General features: G+C 37.0%; 1 protein-coding gene across 1 annotated transcript in view; it reads left to right on the top strand.

Annotated features, from left to right (window-relative positions):
* Nucleotides 1-12,798, top strand: part of OSBPL6 (oxysterol binding protein like 6) — a 96,551-nt gene extending 83,753 nt beyond the window's left edge. The window contains exons 18-25 of the mRNA XM_063318129.1: nt 476-613; nt 923-986; nt 1,980-2,058; nt 2,552-2,696; nt 4,462-4,606; nt 8,431-8,557; nt 9,104-9,226; nt 9,958-12,798. Of these exons, the coding sequence (XP_063174199.1) occupies nt 476-613; nt 923-986; nt 1,980-2,058; nt 2,552-2,696; nt 4,462-4,606; nt 8,431-8,557; nt 9,104-9,226; nt 9,958-10,066 (930 nt within the window). The 3' untranslated portion in view covers nt 10,067-12,798. The remainder of the gene's footprint in view (nt 1-475; nt 614-922; nt 987-1,979; nt 2,059-2,551; nt 2,697-4,461; nt 4,607-8,430; nt 8,558-9,103; nt 9,227-9,957) is intronic.
* Nucleotides 12,799-20,548: the final 7,750 nt, after the last annotated feature.

Genomic DNA, 20,548 nt, shown 5'->3' with positions numbered 1-20,548 from the left:
AGAGCCAGTTTGGTGTAGTGGTTAAGGCATCAGGCTAGAAACTGGGAGACTGTGAGTTCTAGTCCCGCCTTAGGCACAAAGCCAGCTGAGAGACCTTGGGCCAGTCATTCCCGCTCAGCCCTGGGAAGGAGGCAAAGCCAAACCACTTTTGAAATCTTGCCAAGAAAACTGTAGGGACTTGTCCAGGCAGTCTCCAAGAATTGGACACGATTTAACCGATTTAAAAAAAGGGCATTAGCCTTGAATTTCTTTCTGTTTTGATTTAGATCTCCCTGTTCAGTTACACTTTGGAAGCAAATGAGAACTAACAAACTATTTAAGAACATAAAAATATAAAAATTGTTACTGAAAACAGCAGGACAAAGCTGCATTTATCGCCTAGAAAAGAACATGTTTGTATGTTCAGTTGCTACATGTCTCAAGCCAGTATCCTTCAGAATTGTTTTTTTAAATACTGTTTTGTTGTTCTAATTAGGTTCTTATTGCTGCCTTTGCAACTTCAGGATATGCTTCCACTTACTACAGAGCAGGAAGCAAGCCTTTTAACCCTGTTCTTGGTGAGACTTTTGAGTGTATCAGGGAAGACAAAGGATTTCGATTTTTCTCAGAGCAGGTAAGATCTCCTCTAATAAAGATAATTAAATGTCACTGTATGACTTTAATCTCTGGGTGGAAGGAGAGTTATTTAAAACATTTCATCTTGATTTACAAAATATTGTTGATATGACTCTCAGATTTGTTTTAGAATTGTATTTGTTTTTGAAGCATTAGGTAAAATTCAACATTGTAGAATTCAGCTTTACATTCATGTTCTTTGCATAATTGCATAGATCTTTTTATTCTTATATTGTCAGAGTGATAATAAACATGAAAATCTTTTGTATTTTTTTGTACAATTACTTGTATGTATCTTTTTTTCCAGGTTAGTCACCACCCACCCATTTCTGCCTGTCACTGTGAATCAAAGAATTTTGTGTTTTGGCAAGGTATATATCTTAGTTACAAGTGGAAGAATCAAATTTGAATTGGAAAAAGAATAAAAAAGAGAATTGTATAAAATTTCATTTTCTTTAGTTAAGCAATTACCATAATCACAAAGGCCAATTGTTTTTTTTTTAATTTTTCATTATATATGTCAGCACCTGGTCATTCGAGCATTCACACAATCACAGTCAAGAGGCTGGGATTCCTTTAACTGTTTAATGAAGTGAAATGAATGGTACAGAAGTAAAGCTGCGAATGGAGAGTTCCCGCTCAAACCTAGATTTAAAACTACAATCCCTTAGTTTGCTCCCTTTCCCACGAAAGCATGTCACACAACACACCCCATCCAGGTGGTGTTCCTGGTGTATCTCAACCCATTGTCCTTGATGTCTGCCATGGCCATAATAATCCACTTCACACTCCAACCTCACACCCCCTCCCATCTGGCAACATAGAGTCTACACCATTGACAAGGAAATGATGGCAGATTCTCCGATAAGGGGTTCTGTGAATCCTTTGATCGGGGGGATCTGACAATATATTTGACAATGAGAAATTAGAAATCAACAGTTTTCTGCTTCTGGAATAGCATATTGCTCTGTTTTTGTATTTTTTTAATCATATGGAATAGCAGTTTGGTGTTCATGCTGCTTTTTTTCTTGCTGGGAAATCCTTGTGAGGTCCAGCAGCCAGATGTGTAGACTATTTAGCTGTGACAAGTCACGTTGCCTGGGGTGCACCACAAGGAAGCTAGTCTACATTGCACTGAGTTGGGCTGAGAGAGAGGGACTGGCCCAAGGTCACCCAGCCGGCTTTCATGCCTGAGGCGGGACTAGAACTCACAGACTCCTGGTTTCTAGCCCAGAACCTTAACCACTAGACCAAACTGGCTCTCATTGCTCTGTTGAGAACAAGACATATTAGTTCACATGATATGTTAAGATGGATAAATATGTATAGCATTTTGCATATTTATAAAAATTTGTTCTGTTCAGATATTAGATGGAAAAATAAATTCTGGGGAAAATCAATGGAAATATTGCCAATTGGAACTCTGAATGTGACACTTCCTAAGTAAGTACCTTTATTCTGTATCAGCCTTCAGTATATAGAGTATATATAGAAACCCAAAGACCTGAAGGACAAGCTTTTTGAATCTGCCAGAGAGAGCGTACTCTTATTATTAGTATCCTAGACTATGAGATGACTTTCCAAACACATTTGTCAGGTGTGATCTTTGCTGTGTTTAAGTCTTGTTATTCACCCAGATTTTTTGTTAGCTTTAGGAATCAATGTTGATATGATTGCTGATGGATATAGACCTATGTTCAACTAATGTTGTTTTATTATGCTTTTTATGGTGATGTAAACATTGATTGTAAAAAATTGTTGAGGGACATAAAGGTGGAGAAGAGGTAGAATATAAATGTTTAAGTGAGTGGGGAGGCACACTTTCCCCTTCTTTATGAGTTGTTTTCAGTATTAGAAAGGTAGTAAGATTTATTTGAACAGGGAATGACTTAGAAGAGGTAATTCTGAAACACATAACTCTTCTCTTTTTTTATAGATATGGTGATTGCTATGTTTGGAACAAAGTCACTACTTGCATACACAACATCCTGAGTGGAAGGAGATGGATAGAGCATTACGGAGAAGTAACCATCAGAAATACAAAAAGCAGTGTCTGTATTTGTAAGCTCACATTTATCAAGGTAGTTTTTCTGTGGTCGTCATGAACAGTGAAGGGGCTGTGCATACTACCAATGGCCTATTAGCAGGGGCATCTGGAAATACAGAGTAGTACACTAGCTTCTGTGGACTTCTGTTTCAGTGGAGAGAATAATTAATGGTCCTTTCAATTAGCTGCCAGAGATCATGGGAACTCTAGTAGCAACATTCCTATATATTCTTATTGGATGCCATGATTAATGCAATCAGTGCCTTTATGCACGTGCATTGATGCAAATCAATAAATACCCTGTATAGCTCTATGGTTTACAATGGCATATAATAGAACTTTCATTGTGTATTGTTCTGCATCATTTTATTTAAGGCCTCTGCATCAACAACAACAACAACAACAACAATTTATTAAATCTATATGCTGCCCAACTCCCAGTGACTCTGGGTAATAATATTGTGAACCTGGAAGTGGCTCCTAGTTATATGATCCAGTTCAACATTTCAGTGAAAGAATTGCAAGAGGTCTACCTGGAAATCTTTTTCTGTTAACTTTTGATCTTCAGTCCTTCCCCATAAATAAATAACCTATCTGTAAGCAAAATAGTTATGTAAACAGGGTACAAGCCCAATCTTAGAAGAATCTTCCCCTTTTTTCTCTCTGTCACTCAAAATTATTTTTCTATGATGCGTGGGAACTTCTGACTTTCCACATGGATCTATGGAGGTCATTATTAGCAATATTTAAAAGAGTAAAGGTTTCCTATCTTCATCCTAAAATGCTGTGAGATTCATATGCATTATCTAAAACACCTGGTATTTCCTTTAAGTTTTATTCCTGTACAGGTTGATGTAGATGTGATCTGTTAATTTACTGTCAGTGGTGCAATTAATCAATTAAGATTTCTTTGACTAGGTCCCAACCCTGCTGGAATTTGTGGGTCTTGACAGTTATGTGCATGTGCAGATAATTTAAAGAGAATAATTAGAAAAGTTGTGATTGGATTCCCAGCCAGAAAGACTGTTTTCTTTTTGAGCCCTAGAGAGATGTTTTAGAAGGAAGAAATCTGCCCTACAAAATGCTTTCTCTTGTTAAGAAGAGTAAAGTCCTTCCCCCGGAAGTGCAGTTAGCTCCCTCTCTTCTGGACTTCAGAAAACAGCTGAAAACCTGGTTTTGTCACCATGCCTGGAGTGGGGAGAGGAGGATCCACTCTTGGGGTTGGTTGGTTCCCTAGTCCTGCCAGAACCGGTCTTGTCCCCTTTCGGTGGAATTAGATCTGCCGTTACTTGGATTTCATTAGATTTTATATTTATATTTATTGATATTATTCTGATTTTATTGAATTTTATACTGTTTTACTGTGAACCGCCCAGGGTCCCCTGAGTGGGGGAGATGGGTGGTAATAAAAATATGATAAATAAATAAAGTACTTTTGAGTAGTATATAAAATAATATTGCTTTTACTGTCATTTCCATTTTCCCAACAATACCACCTTTTTATGATCTAAAGAATTTGAGCAGCTTGTAGAAACAGACCTTAATATTCCAATCCCCTCTTAAATCAGAGGTCTGTCATGACTCAGAACACTCCTATACGGAGAGTATTGGGATATGAACAAGACTATGTTTTGTCTCATGGGATTGCATATGAAGAGCCAGAGCAGTTGAGCACTGTTAGAGAAGGAATAGGGGTTCCTTCCTTCTTGCTGTTGATTGGTGGCAGAGAGGGCCTACTCTTGATGTTGGATGATTTATTTTACATTGAACAAACCCATACAATTTGGTTACATTTTTAGGTGAATTACTGGAATTCTAATGTAAATGAGGTTCAAGGTGTTGTCATGGACCAAGAAGGAAAAGTGGTGCATCGCCTTTTTGGAAAATGGCATGAAGGATTATATTGTGGAGTTGGACCTTCAGCAAAATGTATATGGAGGCCAGGTAAAACATGACATTTATATAACTGTAAATTATAAAGCAAGTAATAAAGAAAGAAGTAGAATTTGTACTGCAGATGCAGGGGTTTCATTGTCAGTATATTAGATACGATAGTTTTAATTGTAGCTTAGAAAGTGTAACTGTAAGTCATTGCTCACCTTTTCTAACTATATCTTTCCATGATGAAATCTAAATAACATAAAAAGTCAGCTTATTTAGAAAGCTGCATATTCTATTATAAGTTCCAAGATCAAGCAGGAATCATGCAAGATGCTGCAAGTTGTTAAATGGCATATGTTGGATGAAGAGGGATGTAATATTTTGAGGATGGTGGCAACTGTTAAATGCCACTATTGCCATTAACATGAATGCACATTTTTCAGTATTATACACCTTTTTGATATTCCTCAAGTTGAACAGGAAAAGAAGCAGTAGATCATTTGAAAAAGGAAACAGTCACTTATTGAGAAAATTGGACTTACTGATTAGCACGAGATTACGAACAGGATGATGAATTTTGCAGAACTGAATGATAAAGAACATTAGAAGAGGAAGTAGAAATAATGTAGTGGGTTTCATGCAGTACTTCTATTGATGGAGAAAATATAGAAGCCTTTATTAAGTATACAAGTTGTTACCCCCTGAACTAAAACTTGTGTTTTTATAACTTGTAGCTCTAGGGCAGTAAACAACATTCCTAGTTCTCCGATAATTCGAACACTGGTTTTGTGATTTAACAAAAATGGATGGTTCTTTTATGAGAATTTGAATTGTCTTTATCTTTTTAAATCTGGGATAATGTTTCAATGTGGACCACAATACAGGTAGTCCTAACTTAGCAACTGCCTCAGATAGCAACTGTTTGCAAATACAATGGTAATAAATGGTAATAAGAAATTCGTTTTATGACCAAAGCAGGCCTTTATGACAACAAAAGCCTTCAGTGTGAAACTGATTAAGGTCTGGTCAGTTTCAGGCAGCAGCTGCCAGCCAATGGGTGAGTTCTAAACAACTAATTAAGGTCACAGAGCTGAGCTTGTTAACTTAGGGTGAGCACTCTTTAGGGAAGCACTGCACGTCAGAGAAAAGCAGCTCAGAAAGAAATAGCTGGTTTGAGCAATCTCTCCACCCTGCAAGGAGGCAAAAAAAGGGAAAAAGATGGGTCAGGCCCAGGACACTGCATGAGAGAACTTTATCTGAATGAGACAGCAGCAACTAGTGATCTTCGTGGAGTCTCTCTCTGTCATGTGGTTCACTTAGCAACCGTGTTGCTTAATGACCATTTCACCAGAACCAGTTGCAGTCACTAAATGAGGACTGTCTGTACAGGTAGTCCTCGCTTAACAACCATTTGTTTAGTGACAGTTCAGACTTACAGCGGTGTTGGAAAAACAGACTTATGGCTGGTCCTCTGTGACAATCCCAGTACCAAGTTTTTAATCTTAGAAATTCTCTAGACAGTCCATTAGGAAGCTTAAAGAATTCTTTATTAAAATCTGATTAACAGAAAAGTTGCAAAGCTCTGAATAAGGTTTTGGCACCAAAGCATTGAAACTAAATCATTCCCTGTAATCTCATCCCTCATCCCTCCTCCTTGTCTTCTAAACAAGCTCTTTCTCACTCCTGAGTTCCCCCTCCCAGTTCGTTAATTTGTTAGAGTGATTTAGAGTCCAGGTGTCAGTCTTATCAGCAGCTTGTCCTTGGCTCTAACGGCTCAGCTCATGAAGGAATGTCTGCAAAGCTGACACGGGTTTGCTCTCTATCTACTGATGCGTGTAGCAGGCTGAAATGTGTAGCAGTGCTTAATGGCAGTCGAGCAGAGGGAAGGAGCCTGACATCCTCATGCTTACGACTGGAGCAGCATCCCTGCGGTCACATGATCACAATTTGGGCACTTGGCAATTGGTTCACATTTATGACCATTGTATCATCCTGTGGTCACATGACTGCCATTTTCGACCTTCCTGGCTGGCTTCTGGCAAGCAAAATCAATGGGGAACTGCATAATTTGCTTAACGACGTGGTTCACTTAAAACCTGTGGTGATTTGCTTAATGGCAGCCACAAAAAAGGTTGTAAAATCAGGTCAGATTGACTTAATTACCGCTTCATTTAGCAACCGAAATTCTGGTCCCAGTTGTGATATTTAAGTGAGGACTACCTGTATAGGCATCCAGCTCTTGATTGGATTAGGAAGGTGCTAGCAGTTTTGTAGCCTTTCTGTTTCCAGAATAAAGATCATTGAACTTTGAAGTCTGGCTAAGATAAGGCTGGATGCATTATGGAGCTTCAGTTAAAACCTGAAGACTTGGGGAGATTATTTTCTCTTAGCCTAACTTACTTTGTTGTTATGAGGATAAAATGGACAAGTGGGGAAAATTTGTAAGTAGCCTGAACTTTCAGGAGAAAGGTGGGATAAACATAAATATTACTAAACATTCCTTATTTTCTGTTTTTAAAAAATACTGTTTAGGGAAAATGTGGTTGCTCCATTACTGACTCCCATCAAGTATTCTGTTTCAATAATAATTAGGTCACCTAATTTAAAAAAACAACAATTCTTCCAATGTGCATATTGATCCTTAAAACATTAACATGGATGCTGTATGCTTCACAAATTAGTATTCCTTGTATTATGAGAGATGACACTATCTGGCTGACCTTATCTTGACTGGGAGGTTAAACAGGGCTGAACATGGTTAATACTTCGATGGGAGACTCCAGAGAATACATGGGCTGCAGAGTAGACTAACTGAAAACACACACAAAAGAAGACAGTGCAAACCATTTCCAGGAAAATTACCTGGATGTGTCCATGAACTTACCAGGAGTCAAGCTGGCATGAAGGGCATTTTACTTAAAAGAAATTATTATGGCTCCAGGACACAGATGCTCTCTCACAACAGTAGCAGGCCACATTTTTTATTGTAAACCACCCAGAGTCCCTCCTTGTGAGGGAGATGGCCAGTGATAAATTTGATAAATACAATAAAATAAAATAAAAGTTCTATTTAGGACTGCTTCTTCCCTGTAAAACTGGCCCATCCTCTATGCTCATCCTAAGCCAGGAGGTTAAAGGTTCCCCACATATGTGAAATGAAAGGGTGGGGAGTCAAAACAGTGTTTTTCACAAGATGGCCTGGTTGACATCACCTTGGCATCATTTCAGAAAGCTGTCAAAGCTGAGTATTTTCATAAGGCCTTTAAGGTGTCCTTGCTTTGTAATGTTGTGTATTCTGGTTTTATCCACTTGTAAACTGCCATGATTTGGCCTGATTCAGTGATATAAAAATACAAGTAAAATAAAATGTAACATGAATGCAGGAGCTATGCCTCAGTGAAAGATCCTCAGTAGGTGGAAGGCCCAACAATCAGTACTGGCAGCAAGACCATTTAAGCCCTGAGCATCACCTTTTGGAGCCTTTTTCTGGAATGTTTCAAGATGATCTTTCCTCCTGAAGTAATTTCTTTCTCCTCACACAGAGAGCCATGGAATGATTGTGTCAGATCATTTCATGCCTTTTTGGGTAAGAGGGATTTTGGGGACAGAGTTTGGGAGAGCAAGTGGGGGTCCTAGCCAGGCAGTGCATATTTTGGCAACGATACGAGCAGTGCATCATTTTCCATATTATCTTAGTAACAGGTAGAGCAGGCCTTCACCACAAAACCAATGCTTAAAGGGTTTTGAATGCTGGCAGTGCTGGCCAGCTTTCTGCAGTGTGTGCAGGGTGTTTAATGAAGAGCAAGGTACAAATATTGCTTCTTCATGTAGACGTAGTGTTTATTCACAATGGTTAATTACTACCTTTATCTTAATTTTTAATACAGGCTCCATGCCGACCAATTATGAGCGTTACTATGGTTTTACAAGGTTTGCCATTGAGCTGAATGAGTTAGACCCTGCACTGAAAGACCTTCTTCCAAAAACAGATGCACGATTCAGGCCAGATCAAAGGCAAGAAGTACATTCTTTTTTTTTATGCCTGCGGTTGCTTTTGAATAAATATTTTAAGGAGCATTAATGTTAAAATTGGAATGTCTTACCAATCTGATAGGCAAATTGCTGTTGATCAGTTAAAACTTGCTCCAGACTATTTGAGAAGCATTTAAAATATGTTAATATGAGAACTCACAAAAACTGTAGCAGACAGGGATCACCTTAAAAGAGATGTTTCCCTTTCTCATTTTCTTCCCCCTCACAAATACATTTTGTAAGATGCAGTCTGCACTAAAATGCATCTGCATATTGCAGAAACAAAGGAGGCACACTGTTTGTCCAAAATAATAGAGTTTTATTATGTGTATTTATGCTGTTTCAATCAGGGGATCAGCCTAAAAAGATTTATTTCCCTGGATGAGAAAGCTATTAATTTTACCTAACCTGCATTATATGGAATGTGTGATTTTGGTGGTTACTGAAGTTTAGGATTTCTGGGTTTTGTTGTTCCATTTCTTGGAGGTTGGTATTTATCTACTAAAAGATCCAATTGCTTAACTATAGGTATTTGGAAGAAGGACATTTAGAAGCAGCAGCAACAGAAAAACAAAGAATTGAAGAAGTCCAGAGATGCCGGAGACGTTATTTAGAGGAAAACAATATGGAACACGTAGCCAATTTTTTTAAGTAAGTAAATCTCTCTCTCTCTCTCTCTCTTGCAGAAAGAGAATGTGTCACTAGAATGAAAAAATAATAAAAGATACATCCATTTTGTTTTTATTGGAATGCGGGATTGGTACATATAATAGCATAACAATATTAACAAAAATACTAACGACGTTTTCAGCATTAGAAATTGCCTTGAATTATACAAATATGTGTGTTTCTTATTGTACAAATGGATTATTACCAAAAAGGAGTCAAAACCTAGGAGAAAGTTGATTATAGGCTAGGCTCTTACTCCTCAGATAATTTTGAACCAAAGATGATGAATTTTGAAATTCTTGACTTAAATACTGAGGAACTAATTTTATTTATAATACATAGTTATTGTATTATTCTTGAACTTCAGGGTCCAACATTAATCCTTGATCCCCAAGTTGGTGCTCTGTGTATGCAGAAACTCTTTCATAAATTTTCCCCTAGCTATATGAAGAAAATTCTCCAAGTGAATAAGTATACGTGCAGTTCCTCTCTTTTATGTAACCATGTGAACTTAGAACAACAAAAACCTACCAGGTATCTAACAGTAGAATTCAATCTCTTTTCTTCTTCTTCTCTACCAAATAATTATTTGAGTGCAATTTCATTTTTCGAAAGGGTTCCTCACCAATTAATTAGATTGAAGTATGTTTCTATCCTTTTAAAGGATGCTTCTGAATTTATTTTAACCAGTAACTTTTTTTTTAATTTTGCAGGAAAGTTATTGAAGCCAATCAAAAAGAAACATGGGTTTCTAATGACACCTACTGGGAACTCCGAAAAGATCCTGGCTTTAGTAAAGTAGAAACAGTAAAACTCTGGTAAACCAAGAATGTAGATCTAGTAACATAGAACTCTTAAAAAAAAAAAGAAAAAAACCCACTATGCACAACATGTTTCTTAGAGCTGATGGTGATTTGTGGGTCTGCTGGAAACCTTCCTTTGCTTTTATGCTCAATTTATAATGGACTTCCAAAAGTGCATTGGCCCAGATTCTGAACATTTCTGTGATCATGAAACTGAAAAGAGGGAAGGAAAATGCCCAGGCCTTTTATTTATTCAGATACGGGAAGTGCAGCATAAGAGAAGCATGTACCAATTTGGCCAAAGATGCTTTGTGGAGTATCTGGTGCTTTAAATAGACATGAAGAGTTAAAAAATAAAACAAATCTTGTTACAACTAACGTCTAGGCTGTCTACACATGTAGTTATTGAATCTGGATTCACATTACAATACTTGTTCATTTCTAGTGTCAGGTTGGTTTTTTGATGTGTTGTGCTTGGACTGGCTGTATCAAAAAAAAAGACATAATGCTTTTCTAGAAGCTCTTCCCATTCATATGCCATTTTTCATGCCTTAAAAACAATGTCAAGTTGTACATTGTTATTTTAAAATATGTATTATTTGTCATTTCTCAAGGGCAGATTTTTAAAGCACTAGGATTTTTGTTCATATTTTAAATAATGGATAAAGTGTATTATTTATGGCAAATGAACTCTAATTGTAAAGCAAAATGGTGAACTGGGAATGTTTTATCTTTGCTGGTTGTAATTGTATAGATAGGTTGAAAGGAAACTGGCTAATTCAGTAATGACCTTGGGAAGTTAATCTAAGCTCATGTTCTCAGTACCTAATGCTGTGATAAATATACCATCTCTTACCATGACTTCTCATAGCTTTACCCTGTCTCATTTTCATAACCCTTTATAGAACTGAAATTCCCTAAAACTTCGCATGAATGTTAAGCACATCTTTTAAAGCTAGAAAAGCGTCCTGCAGGGGTATGATCATCCTGATAACATACATATTCATGCTTTATTATGTACATTATGTACTTCTGTTCTCACCTCTTTGGGATTTTTTGGGAGAAGCAATGTGACACATGCACTACTTTCTCAGTTGAATCTTGCTAATATCGTTTTTATGCAAAATTATATTTTATTGCTTTTTCATAAAGCAATTATATTTTTGGAAGAAGAAATGACCTAAATGGCTATTATGTAGCACATTTTGATGTATATGTGGAAAAACCCTGGATGACGTCTCTCTCAAAATTAAGTGTAGTTGGTTAGCATGCTTTGCTAAAATCAATATATAAGGTAAAAATCTTAATGCTTTCTAATAGAACCTTGTCTTTCATTTATGTCCAGTGATTTAATTTATTAATACCTTGGACACTGGCAATAGAAAAGATTTTCTTGTATATATTTCAAAAATAACATTTCTGTATATTCATGGCACATAATTTTATATTTTATTGAGTGCATTTTATTGCTTTTCTGTAAAGGCACGGAGGTGACTATGATTTCCCAAGAGCAAATGAACAGTATTTAATTACCTAGTCTATGTATTACTAATCTTATTTCCCCCATGTCCATTTCTGCTCAACAAGCACACCTGTCTAAGGGACAGCCTGGTTGAAAATAGGGCCTTAACTTCCTGAAGTTACTTCCAATTGAGATGCACCATATTATCTGGACATTTATTATCTGGCTGCAATTTCTCTCTGAACTTCAGTTGTAACTTGGGATCTCTTGGGTTTGACCAAGACTTAAAATATGCAAGATGTTCTAGTAAGAGCCTCCTGAAGTACAGGAGGCGAGTGTTCTGTTTGCTGATATGTACATTTCATTCAAACTGAAAAAGAATTAGAATGCACGAGATAAAATATACATGGACTCTTACATGGTCCTTATACAGCAGGAGCTGTTAGCATGTCATTGTCACATTGGGGATTTTGTTAATGTAGTAATCCTTACATGTTATTAGTTTAGTCAATCTTGGTAAGATTGGGAAGAAGGAATGCCTGTCTACCCCATATTTTGTATTCAGTCTGCAATTTACCTCCCAGGATTTTGTTACTATCTCTTCAAAGACAGAATTATTAATAAAAATTATAAATATTAATAAATATTACAATTTAGCTAAATGTACAGACCACATGTTTAACAAGGTCAGTAATGAATCAAGCTAACTTTCAGATAACATGCTGCCCCCAAATAACATGCTAAGCTTGATTAGTTTTAAGCATGGCTAGCATGTTATTTGAAGGCAGGCCATTTGGTTAGTTTATAATATATTGTGCAAACCCTGATAATCAGTACATTTAGATAACCAGGCTGAGCCTGTTCTATGAACCCAGTCATTACGCTAAGAGGCTAAGCTCCAAATTCTCACTTGTGTTCATAGAGCAAGCTTGATCTGGTCCAACGGGTTATTTAAATCTATGAGACTAAGCTGTTTCCTTTCAGGAGTGCAAAATGTGAAAAAGGAGTAAGAAATAGTAAGCAAAAGATAAGACATGAGATAAGGAGAACATGAATATAGCTAATTCTATTTACACCCACAGAATTCACTATAACTCTCTATACTTTTCTATCCTTGCAAACCGTCCTTGCTTCCAGTACATCCATATACCACTTCATATGCTGCCTTTGTTTTTGAAACTTCTCACCTGTATCTTCTTGAGGGTTTCATTAGCTCATTCAGCCATGATTTTTTTTGGTATTCCCCTTCATTTCAACCCATTTACTTTTCCGTCATACATTTGTTTTGCAATTCATCTTTAGTTCTGGATGGGGTTGCACTGCCCCAGACAGACCCAGTGCATAACTTGGGGGTCCTCCTGGACTCATGGCTCCTGCTCGAAGAGCAGGTGGCAGCTGTGGCTAGCAGGGCCTTTGTGAAACTTCGTGTTGTGCGTCAGTTACGTCCCTTCCTGGAGCGAGAGTCCCTTCAAATGGTCACTCATGCCCTGGTTATCTCCCATATAGACTACTGCAATGCGCTCTACATGGGGCTACCCTTGAAGAGTATCCAGAAGCTACAGCTGGTGTAAAACGCAGCTGCGCGGGCGATCTTGGGTCTCCCAAGATCAACACATGTCACTCCTTTGCTCCGCGAGCTGCATTGGTTGCCAGTATGCTTCCGGGTCCAATTCAAGGTGTTGGTTATCACCTTTAAAGCCCTGCATGGCACAGGTCCAGGTTACCTAAGGGACTGTCTCCTCCCCATCACATCAGCCCGTCCCACCCGGTCTTGTAGAGAGGGCATGCTACGGACCCCGTCTGCAAGAGAATTCCATCTGGTGGGGTCCAGGAGGTGGGCCTTCTCTGCAATAGCACCCGCCCTTTGGAATATCCTTCCCCTGGAAGTGAGATTAGCTCCCTCCCTCCTGGACTTTAGGAAACAGCTAAAGTCCTGTTTTTGTAATTATGCCTGGGGAGGGAGGGAGAGTAGTCATTTCTGGGGATGGTTAGTTTCTTAGAAGGACCCAGTTCTGCCTGCAAATCATAAAGAACTTTTAACCATCGAGGTTTTTATTTTATTTATTGTATCTGTATTATAGGGTTTTATAGTTTTATATTTTTATCTATCTTTTATTGTAAACCGCCCAGAGTCCCTTTTGGGAGATGGGCGGTGATAAATTTGATTAATAAATAAAATTAATAAATTCAGTCTTCATTTGTTCCCTAGACATGACTTCATATCCATCCTCACTCATTATTTAGATATGATCAAACATGTCCAAAACAGTTACTTGCTTCCATCCAAATTGCTCTGCATTTTCTCTCCCTCATGTATTTAAACTGTTCTTGCTGTCTGTGGCTGCATTCTTTACAACTTTTTCTCTGTATGTACATTATATATTTTCCTCATTCTCTTGCCTGCATATTTCTCATCCACAGCCCTTTTGACTTCAACCAAGCATTCTTTTTAGTACTTTCCATTAGTATAACTCCACAAACCTCTGTGACATTCAGTAAAATATTTTTCCCCACTGTTTGAGGTTAACTTCTACATTCTCTTTCCTCATGTCCTCTCTGTTTAGATTATTGGGAGATTTATTTGTTTTCTATTTTTTTCTCATACAGAGTACATACTTTGTCTTCCTGTGGTCATTCTACTTCTTTCACTTCTTTCCTTTTCTCCCATGTCTATTTTTTTCCCCTAAGATCCACTTTTGAGACTACCAGTAACAATATCACCTCCACATTCTGAAATTTTCATCACTCTTGTATCCTTCAATAATTGTCAATTTTTCATTTAAAAAAATCAAGTGAACAATACTTTCACATGTCTACATTAAAAGGCTTATATTTGTTGCTCACCAGTTAGCCTTCTCATTCATTTTTGGGCCTCCATGTGGCCTACTCATTTTTTCTGTAGTCTCTTGACTTGTTTCCATTTACTGATGTCTCCTAACAGTATTCCCCCTACCACTGAATTTCTTCAGAATATTGTACATTTTTTCTCAAAACTTATCCCTGGTTCTTCCATTATCTCCATTCAGTGGAACGTAACATGCAGTTCTTACCAACTTATGAATTCCTATATTCATATGCATCCACAACAGTCTAGATGACACCAATTTCCAACAATTGTAGTTCTTTCCTTCATAATTAAACCTTGCTTTCACTTCCGTATATGTATTCATCAATTCCATTCTATAAGATCAAACCACCCTGGTTTAGTTGTGTTACATCCTTCATCTTATTCTGAATTTCAGACACACACATAAAATAAATTTATTTTTTTCTTTTTTCATTTCATTCATTAATTTATGCTCTTTACCATTTACTCTCTCCTCTTACATTTCAAAACACAATCTTTCATATGTTGTAATAAACACCAGTTGGGTCCATAGATTACTGATCTCTGCTGCCCATGATGGCTTTGGTCAAGCAAAGCTTTCACACCACACTTTTTAGTAGGATAGCTAAAATGTAAATTAGGTTACCAGTTTTAGTTGTGAGACATTCCCTGCTAATGGTGAGGAGAGTACTAGGCAGTATGCACACATTTTGACCAAGATGCCACAAATGCAACGAAACTGTGGTTTACTCCAAGCATATTCATATTATTCTATGCAAGCCAGAACCTCTAATCTAGAGACTGCCTTGCAAACCAACATGTTGCCTGCATGCCATCATCTAGGAGGTATTTGCAGTGACTGAAAAACACTCAAGATGGCTTTAGTGGTTCTCTTAATTTCCAGAAGTAGGATGCTGTGAGGTATAAGAGTCTAAACTGCTTCTGAATCCTCCACCCCCCCAGATCTCTGGTTTCGCAGAGCTAGTTTCTTAAAAAACTGGATACTCTTGAAATCATTTCACTGTAGCACTTACAAAAGTAGATTTAAAAATTTTAAAATCTACTTTTGTGATGTTCTAAATTACGTCTGAAGCAAGTATATCATGTCTAGCCATAATTAGCAGTATAACCCTACCGTCAATTTATGCTCTCTCTAAAAGTGTGAGCAAACTCACCACACTTGCTGTGGATTTTATCCAGATTAGTTTATGCAAGGACTTTGTGGTTGTTGATGCTATGAAAAATGTTTTCATTTTCCACATTGCTACATCCTGGTTGCAGAAACAATGGAGCATTTTTCTCAGCAGCGGCCTACACGTTTTAGAGCCATTCATGCTGGTATGGAAATGTTCATGAGATGCAGACAATATATTTGATTATTTCATATAAAACTATAAAACACAATAGCTAGAAGTAATAGGTAAATTTGGCCTCTAAGCGTGAATCATGTATTTTTCAAAGTTTAAAAAATTTAAAAAAAACATAAAAAGGAATTATTTTCAAAAAGAAAAAAAAATGCTAGCCAGAGTTCATTACTAACAAATATTGAAATCAAAATGTGCATTTAAAAATGAAAATTATAGAACTGACTGAAGAAGGAAATATGTATCTTTTAAGGCAGAAATGAATTACTGTGAATTTCTGCAAATGACTGAACTCATGATGGAGATTTTTCTCTACTTTTTTAATGAATAAGTGTTTTCCTCTTTATTTCAACAGAAGGTGAATTGTGCCCATACCCAGGATTGTCCGGTTTCTACCCAAATTAACAAAAGAATTGTTTCCCTATAAAATAACATGCATTGTAAAGTTTTTTTTGTGGCTTATCTTATTTACCAGGAATGTTTAAAGACAATATTGAGCTCTATATATTCTTGAAATTATACCTATTCTGATAAGAAACAGTCAATGCTATGAAACAGTATGATACATTTTATTCATTGCTTTTTTCCTTAAAGCTAATAAGCCTAGTCCAGTAAGATCATCTGTCTCTCTAGCTGTCTCTAGCTAGAGCCATCCAGGCAGCATAATGTTGGTGCAAGAGAAGGAGATTGTGGTCTGGCACACCTAGAGGGCACCAAGTTGGAGTCAGCAGCAGTAAATGTCAATTGGAAATTTTGCAAATGTTAAAAGCAATGGAATTAGATCTTAGTTACACCTTCCTAGTGCCATAAAATAATGGCTTTACTCAGTTGTCTTCTGTGGCCTAATTTAAAGAAGTGGTTGGTATTAGGAAGGATGCTTAGGGACCCGAAGTGTTGCTTTTCACTATTTAATCAAGAAGCCACCGCTCATTTCAAAAGCATCTCTTAAGACAAAATGTCATCTTTTTTTACGTTCTCCCTTCTTTGAGTCACCACGTGATATTATGCTACCAACAAATCAGAAGTGTGCCTCTTCAAATACATGCCATGCAGAGGAATTCTCATTGTGAGAAAACTGGCCTCCATAAACACACTTTTAAGTCACTTCGATTTTTTAAAAAGCCATTTTACAGTGTTAACAGTTTTACTGCAATCCTATATTGTAAAGATTGCAATTACTCCAAACTTCTGCAGTGAACTCTGTGACTGAGCAGGGATTTGAACCTTAGTTTCCACAATCCAAACTCAATATTGTCTTTATTATACTACCCCATGTTGAAGCTAAGTAAGAAGACTGAACATTGTGATACTTGCACAGGATCATTTTGCAAAACTCTGTGGTCTTTATTCTCAGCCTTGAATATGAAAAGTCATGTATACCTTTATAAAGATGCCATTGAATAAAAAGATCATTGTTTCTAATAGACTAGCCTATTAAGTGTCAGCCTGCTTTCCAATCCCTCAGAATACTTGGAAATTACTGAATATAACATTATGTTACAGATGTCCTCCACACCAAAATGTGTACCTCCTTGGAGCCAAATAAGGTAAGAATGGAAGCCAAAGGAACAATATTTTGTGTGTTCTTACTTACAGTGTCGCAGATACACAGTTAAGATACCATTACAGTTGGCTTATTTTTTGTTGTTAACTATGCCCAAAAGACAGAATATATATTAGTATAGCATCAGAAAATCACCACAAGTTTCTTTCTGCAATTGAAAAATCTGTATTTTTATTAAATGTGTTTGGGAACATACAGTATCCAGTGCCTTGGAAGCTAGGGACAAGCTTTGAAATATGAAAATGTATGCCATTAAGCATGTGATACTACTGATTTGTAGAATTTTCACACAAAGAAAATTATGTTTCATGGCTGGCTTTAACTTGATTAAAAGAAAATACATGGTTGGGATTTTAGATCCTGTATTTATTTAAGTTGTTGAGACAGTGTAAAGAATTCAACCAGGCAGGTGATAAAAAATATGGCTAATTTCCAAAGATGGAATAGTTCATGTGAACCAGTTATTAGAAGAAACAGTTGATATTAAAAAGCTGCCTGATCAGTTGCACTTTAGTGTTTGCTTTTGTGAAGACTCTCCCATTTCACCATAGAACTGTATCATGATAGTATTCAATGACTGGGAATTAAATGCTGTTGCCTGTTCAGATTGCTTCACGCATTTTAGAAAATAGCAAACCATTTGCCTTGCTATGCGTAGAACTGAGTTTGTGAACACTTTACGGCCATCCATAATTCTGCAGCACTGCGTCTTACAATGCGATTGGAACATCATCCAAGTCTTCTTAATCAGTTTTGGTTAAACACACCAAAATACCTAACAGTTTTGGGAGTTAACCAGAATCACTTTTATCCATTCATAGGACTTAGATGAAGCTCAGATCACACTGTATGTCACAAGTACAGAATTATATTTATTAAACACTAAACAACCTGTGACCCGTTGGGTCATTTCAGAGATATTTCCTTAGATTCCTCAATGCCTTCAACAGTGGCAGGGCTTCTAATGTACTGGAAAAGTTCTTTAAAATTCAAGGAGATATTCAGAGATGTATCTGCCTTGAAAATAGCCAATGTTGAACTGTATAGCACAGTCAACATCAGGAGTTGACCACAGGGAATGTTTTATATTTTGTATTCTGTCGTAAAATGCTTTGTAAAATTTGCCAAATTTCAATTACACGGGAGTCATGGGTCCTGGATTTTGGGCACATTCTATAAGTTAGCCTATTTGTGGTACCTTGGTTCAAAAATTGTTGGCCCATAATGCACTGTTTTGCCCAATTGAAGATTAGAGAGTATCAAACAGACACAAGAGTTGGCTTACATAAAAAATAGTTCTAAATGGTACACAACCTTTTTCTTATCATTGGCAGCCATAGTACATTTCCACTGTTTTGTATCTGAACGGGCAAAATGTGTGTTGCATTTCTTACAATTGTAAGAAATTTAAAAATGACACTTAAAAATTACCCTCAATTTCTTAAAAATGAACTGAATTGCCCACATTTATACATTGTGTTAGCAGGCTGACCTTATGGGTACCAATTTCCTTCACATTAGAAAATATTCGTAAGTTCAGTACGATTGAGATGTACATACTGTATCTATGACTTACAAACCCATTGAGATATACTTCTGTTATGCTTGCACATGATTGCGTTGAATTCTTCCAATTAATGCTTTTAAAATCCCAACAAATAAAGTTACTTTTTGTTTTGCTTTCCAGCATTAGCATAAACACAAATTACATGTTAAAATAATCCTGAACTGACAGGAATATTTGCTTTTTATTATTCCCTCCAGAAAAGGAATTCTGTAAATAGAAAACTCATCAAAATTCTTACTTAAATCAGTGTGACTCAGTGAATAATATCCTTACTGCATTTGGACTGAATAGCACTGGGTTTTGCCTAGAGTACAGCAGACTTCTCTAGCAATGCAGAGTATGCCATTTAAGAACAGCTTCCTATACACATTTTTCCCTCATAAAAAGCTGGTATCAACCTTAAAGGTAAAGGTAAAGGTTTCCCTTGACATTAAGTCCAGTCGTGTCCGACTCTAGGGGGCGGTGCTGATCTCCATTTCAAAGCCGAAGAGCCGGCGTTTGTCCGTAGACACTTCCATGGTCATGTGGCCAGCATGACTACATGGAATGCCGTTACCTGCCCGCCGAAGCGGTACCTATTAATCTACTCACATTTGCATGTTTTCGAACTGCTAGGTTGGCAGGAGCTGGGACTAGCAACGGGAGCTCACCCTGTCATGGGGATTCCAACTGCTGACCTTCTGATCGGCAAGCTCAGTAGCTCAGCGGTTTAACCCGCAGCGCCACCACGTCCCTTGGTATCAACCGTACTGCCAGTTTTATCTATATAAATACTCAAGACAGTGATCAACCTTAGTTAAGTTGAACAATATGACATAAGAACACTTGAAAGACCACTGTGATTGAAAGACCACTGTGACTGACTGCACGACTAATAACATTAGTAGATAGATTTGCAGCAACTTCAATTTGGTGGATATCCCCCAACATTTTTGAATGGCTGTGTGATAATAAAAATGGGACACACATTAATGCCACTTTAATGAGTACCACCTTAAATTAATAATTTTACTTTTATGAGAAGCTCTGTGCAGGTTTTTGGATCAATCTGAATTTCTAGTGAGAACAGTGGGCATGCAGACTGCATTCATACTGAGTACTGAACAAGGCACATTTAATATAAACTATGGTTCTACTTGCATTATTAAGTGGCCATATTTAGGAAATAAGCAATGGCTACCATATATGGAATATTTTTCTCAAAAATAAAAACATACTATGTGTATTGTTTAAAACAATTTATTAAAGAATGACACATCTAATGAAAAAGGTAGTGATTACAGATTTTATCATTTCTATGAAATCAGTCTTCAAACTGTTTTAAAAGGCCACAATTGATGCACTGAGAAGAAATTTAAACACAAAGGAAGTAATATATCTTAGCTATTATGTACTTATAATAGTCATTTCTTTGAAGTTTCAGATATCAGAAATACAGGTTTTGAGATCCCAGTTGTAAGCATTTTCATGAAGACTGTAAGATTCAGCCTTCTGCTGCATAAATTCAAGCTGTTTTCATGGTTCCATGAGACATGCAATCTTAAAAGGAATGCCAGCATACATAAATAACTTCAAGGGAATAAGCCTGCAGAGATCAGAAGCTCTGCTCCTGCCTACTGAAATATGTAATTATTCAAAGGAAACATTGTTGGCAATTTTTCATAACATCCAGTAGAATATATCTTAAGTGGTAATCTCACAACTTCTCTTTGCTCAG

This window comes from Candoia aspera, chromosome 1, assembly GCF_035149785.1.
Source record: "Candoia aspera isolate rCanAsp1 chromosome 1, rCanAsp1.hap2, whole genome shotgun sequence".
Lineage (NCBI taxonomy): Eukaryota > Metazoa > Chordata > Lepidosauria > Squamata > Boidae > Candoia > Candoia aspera.
The sequence above is the reverse complement of the archived record's forward strand: the minus strand, read 5'-3'. Positions and strand labels throughout refer to the sequence as shown.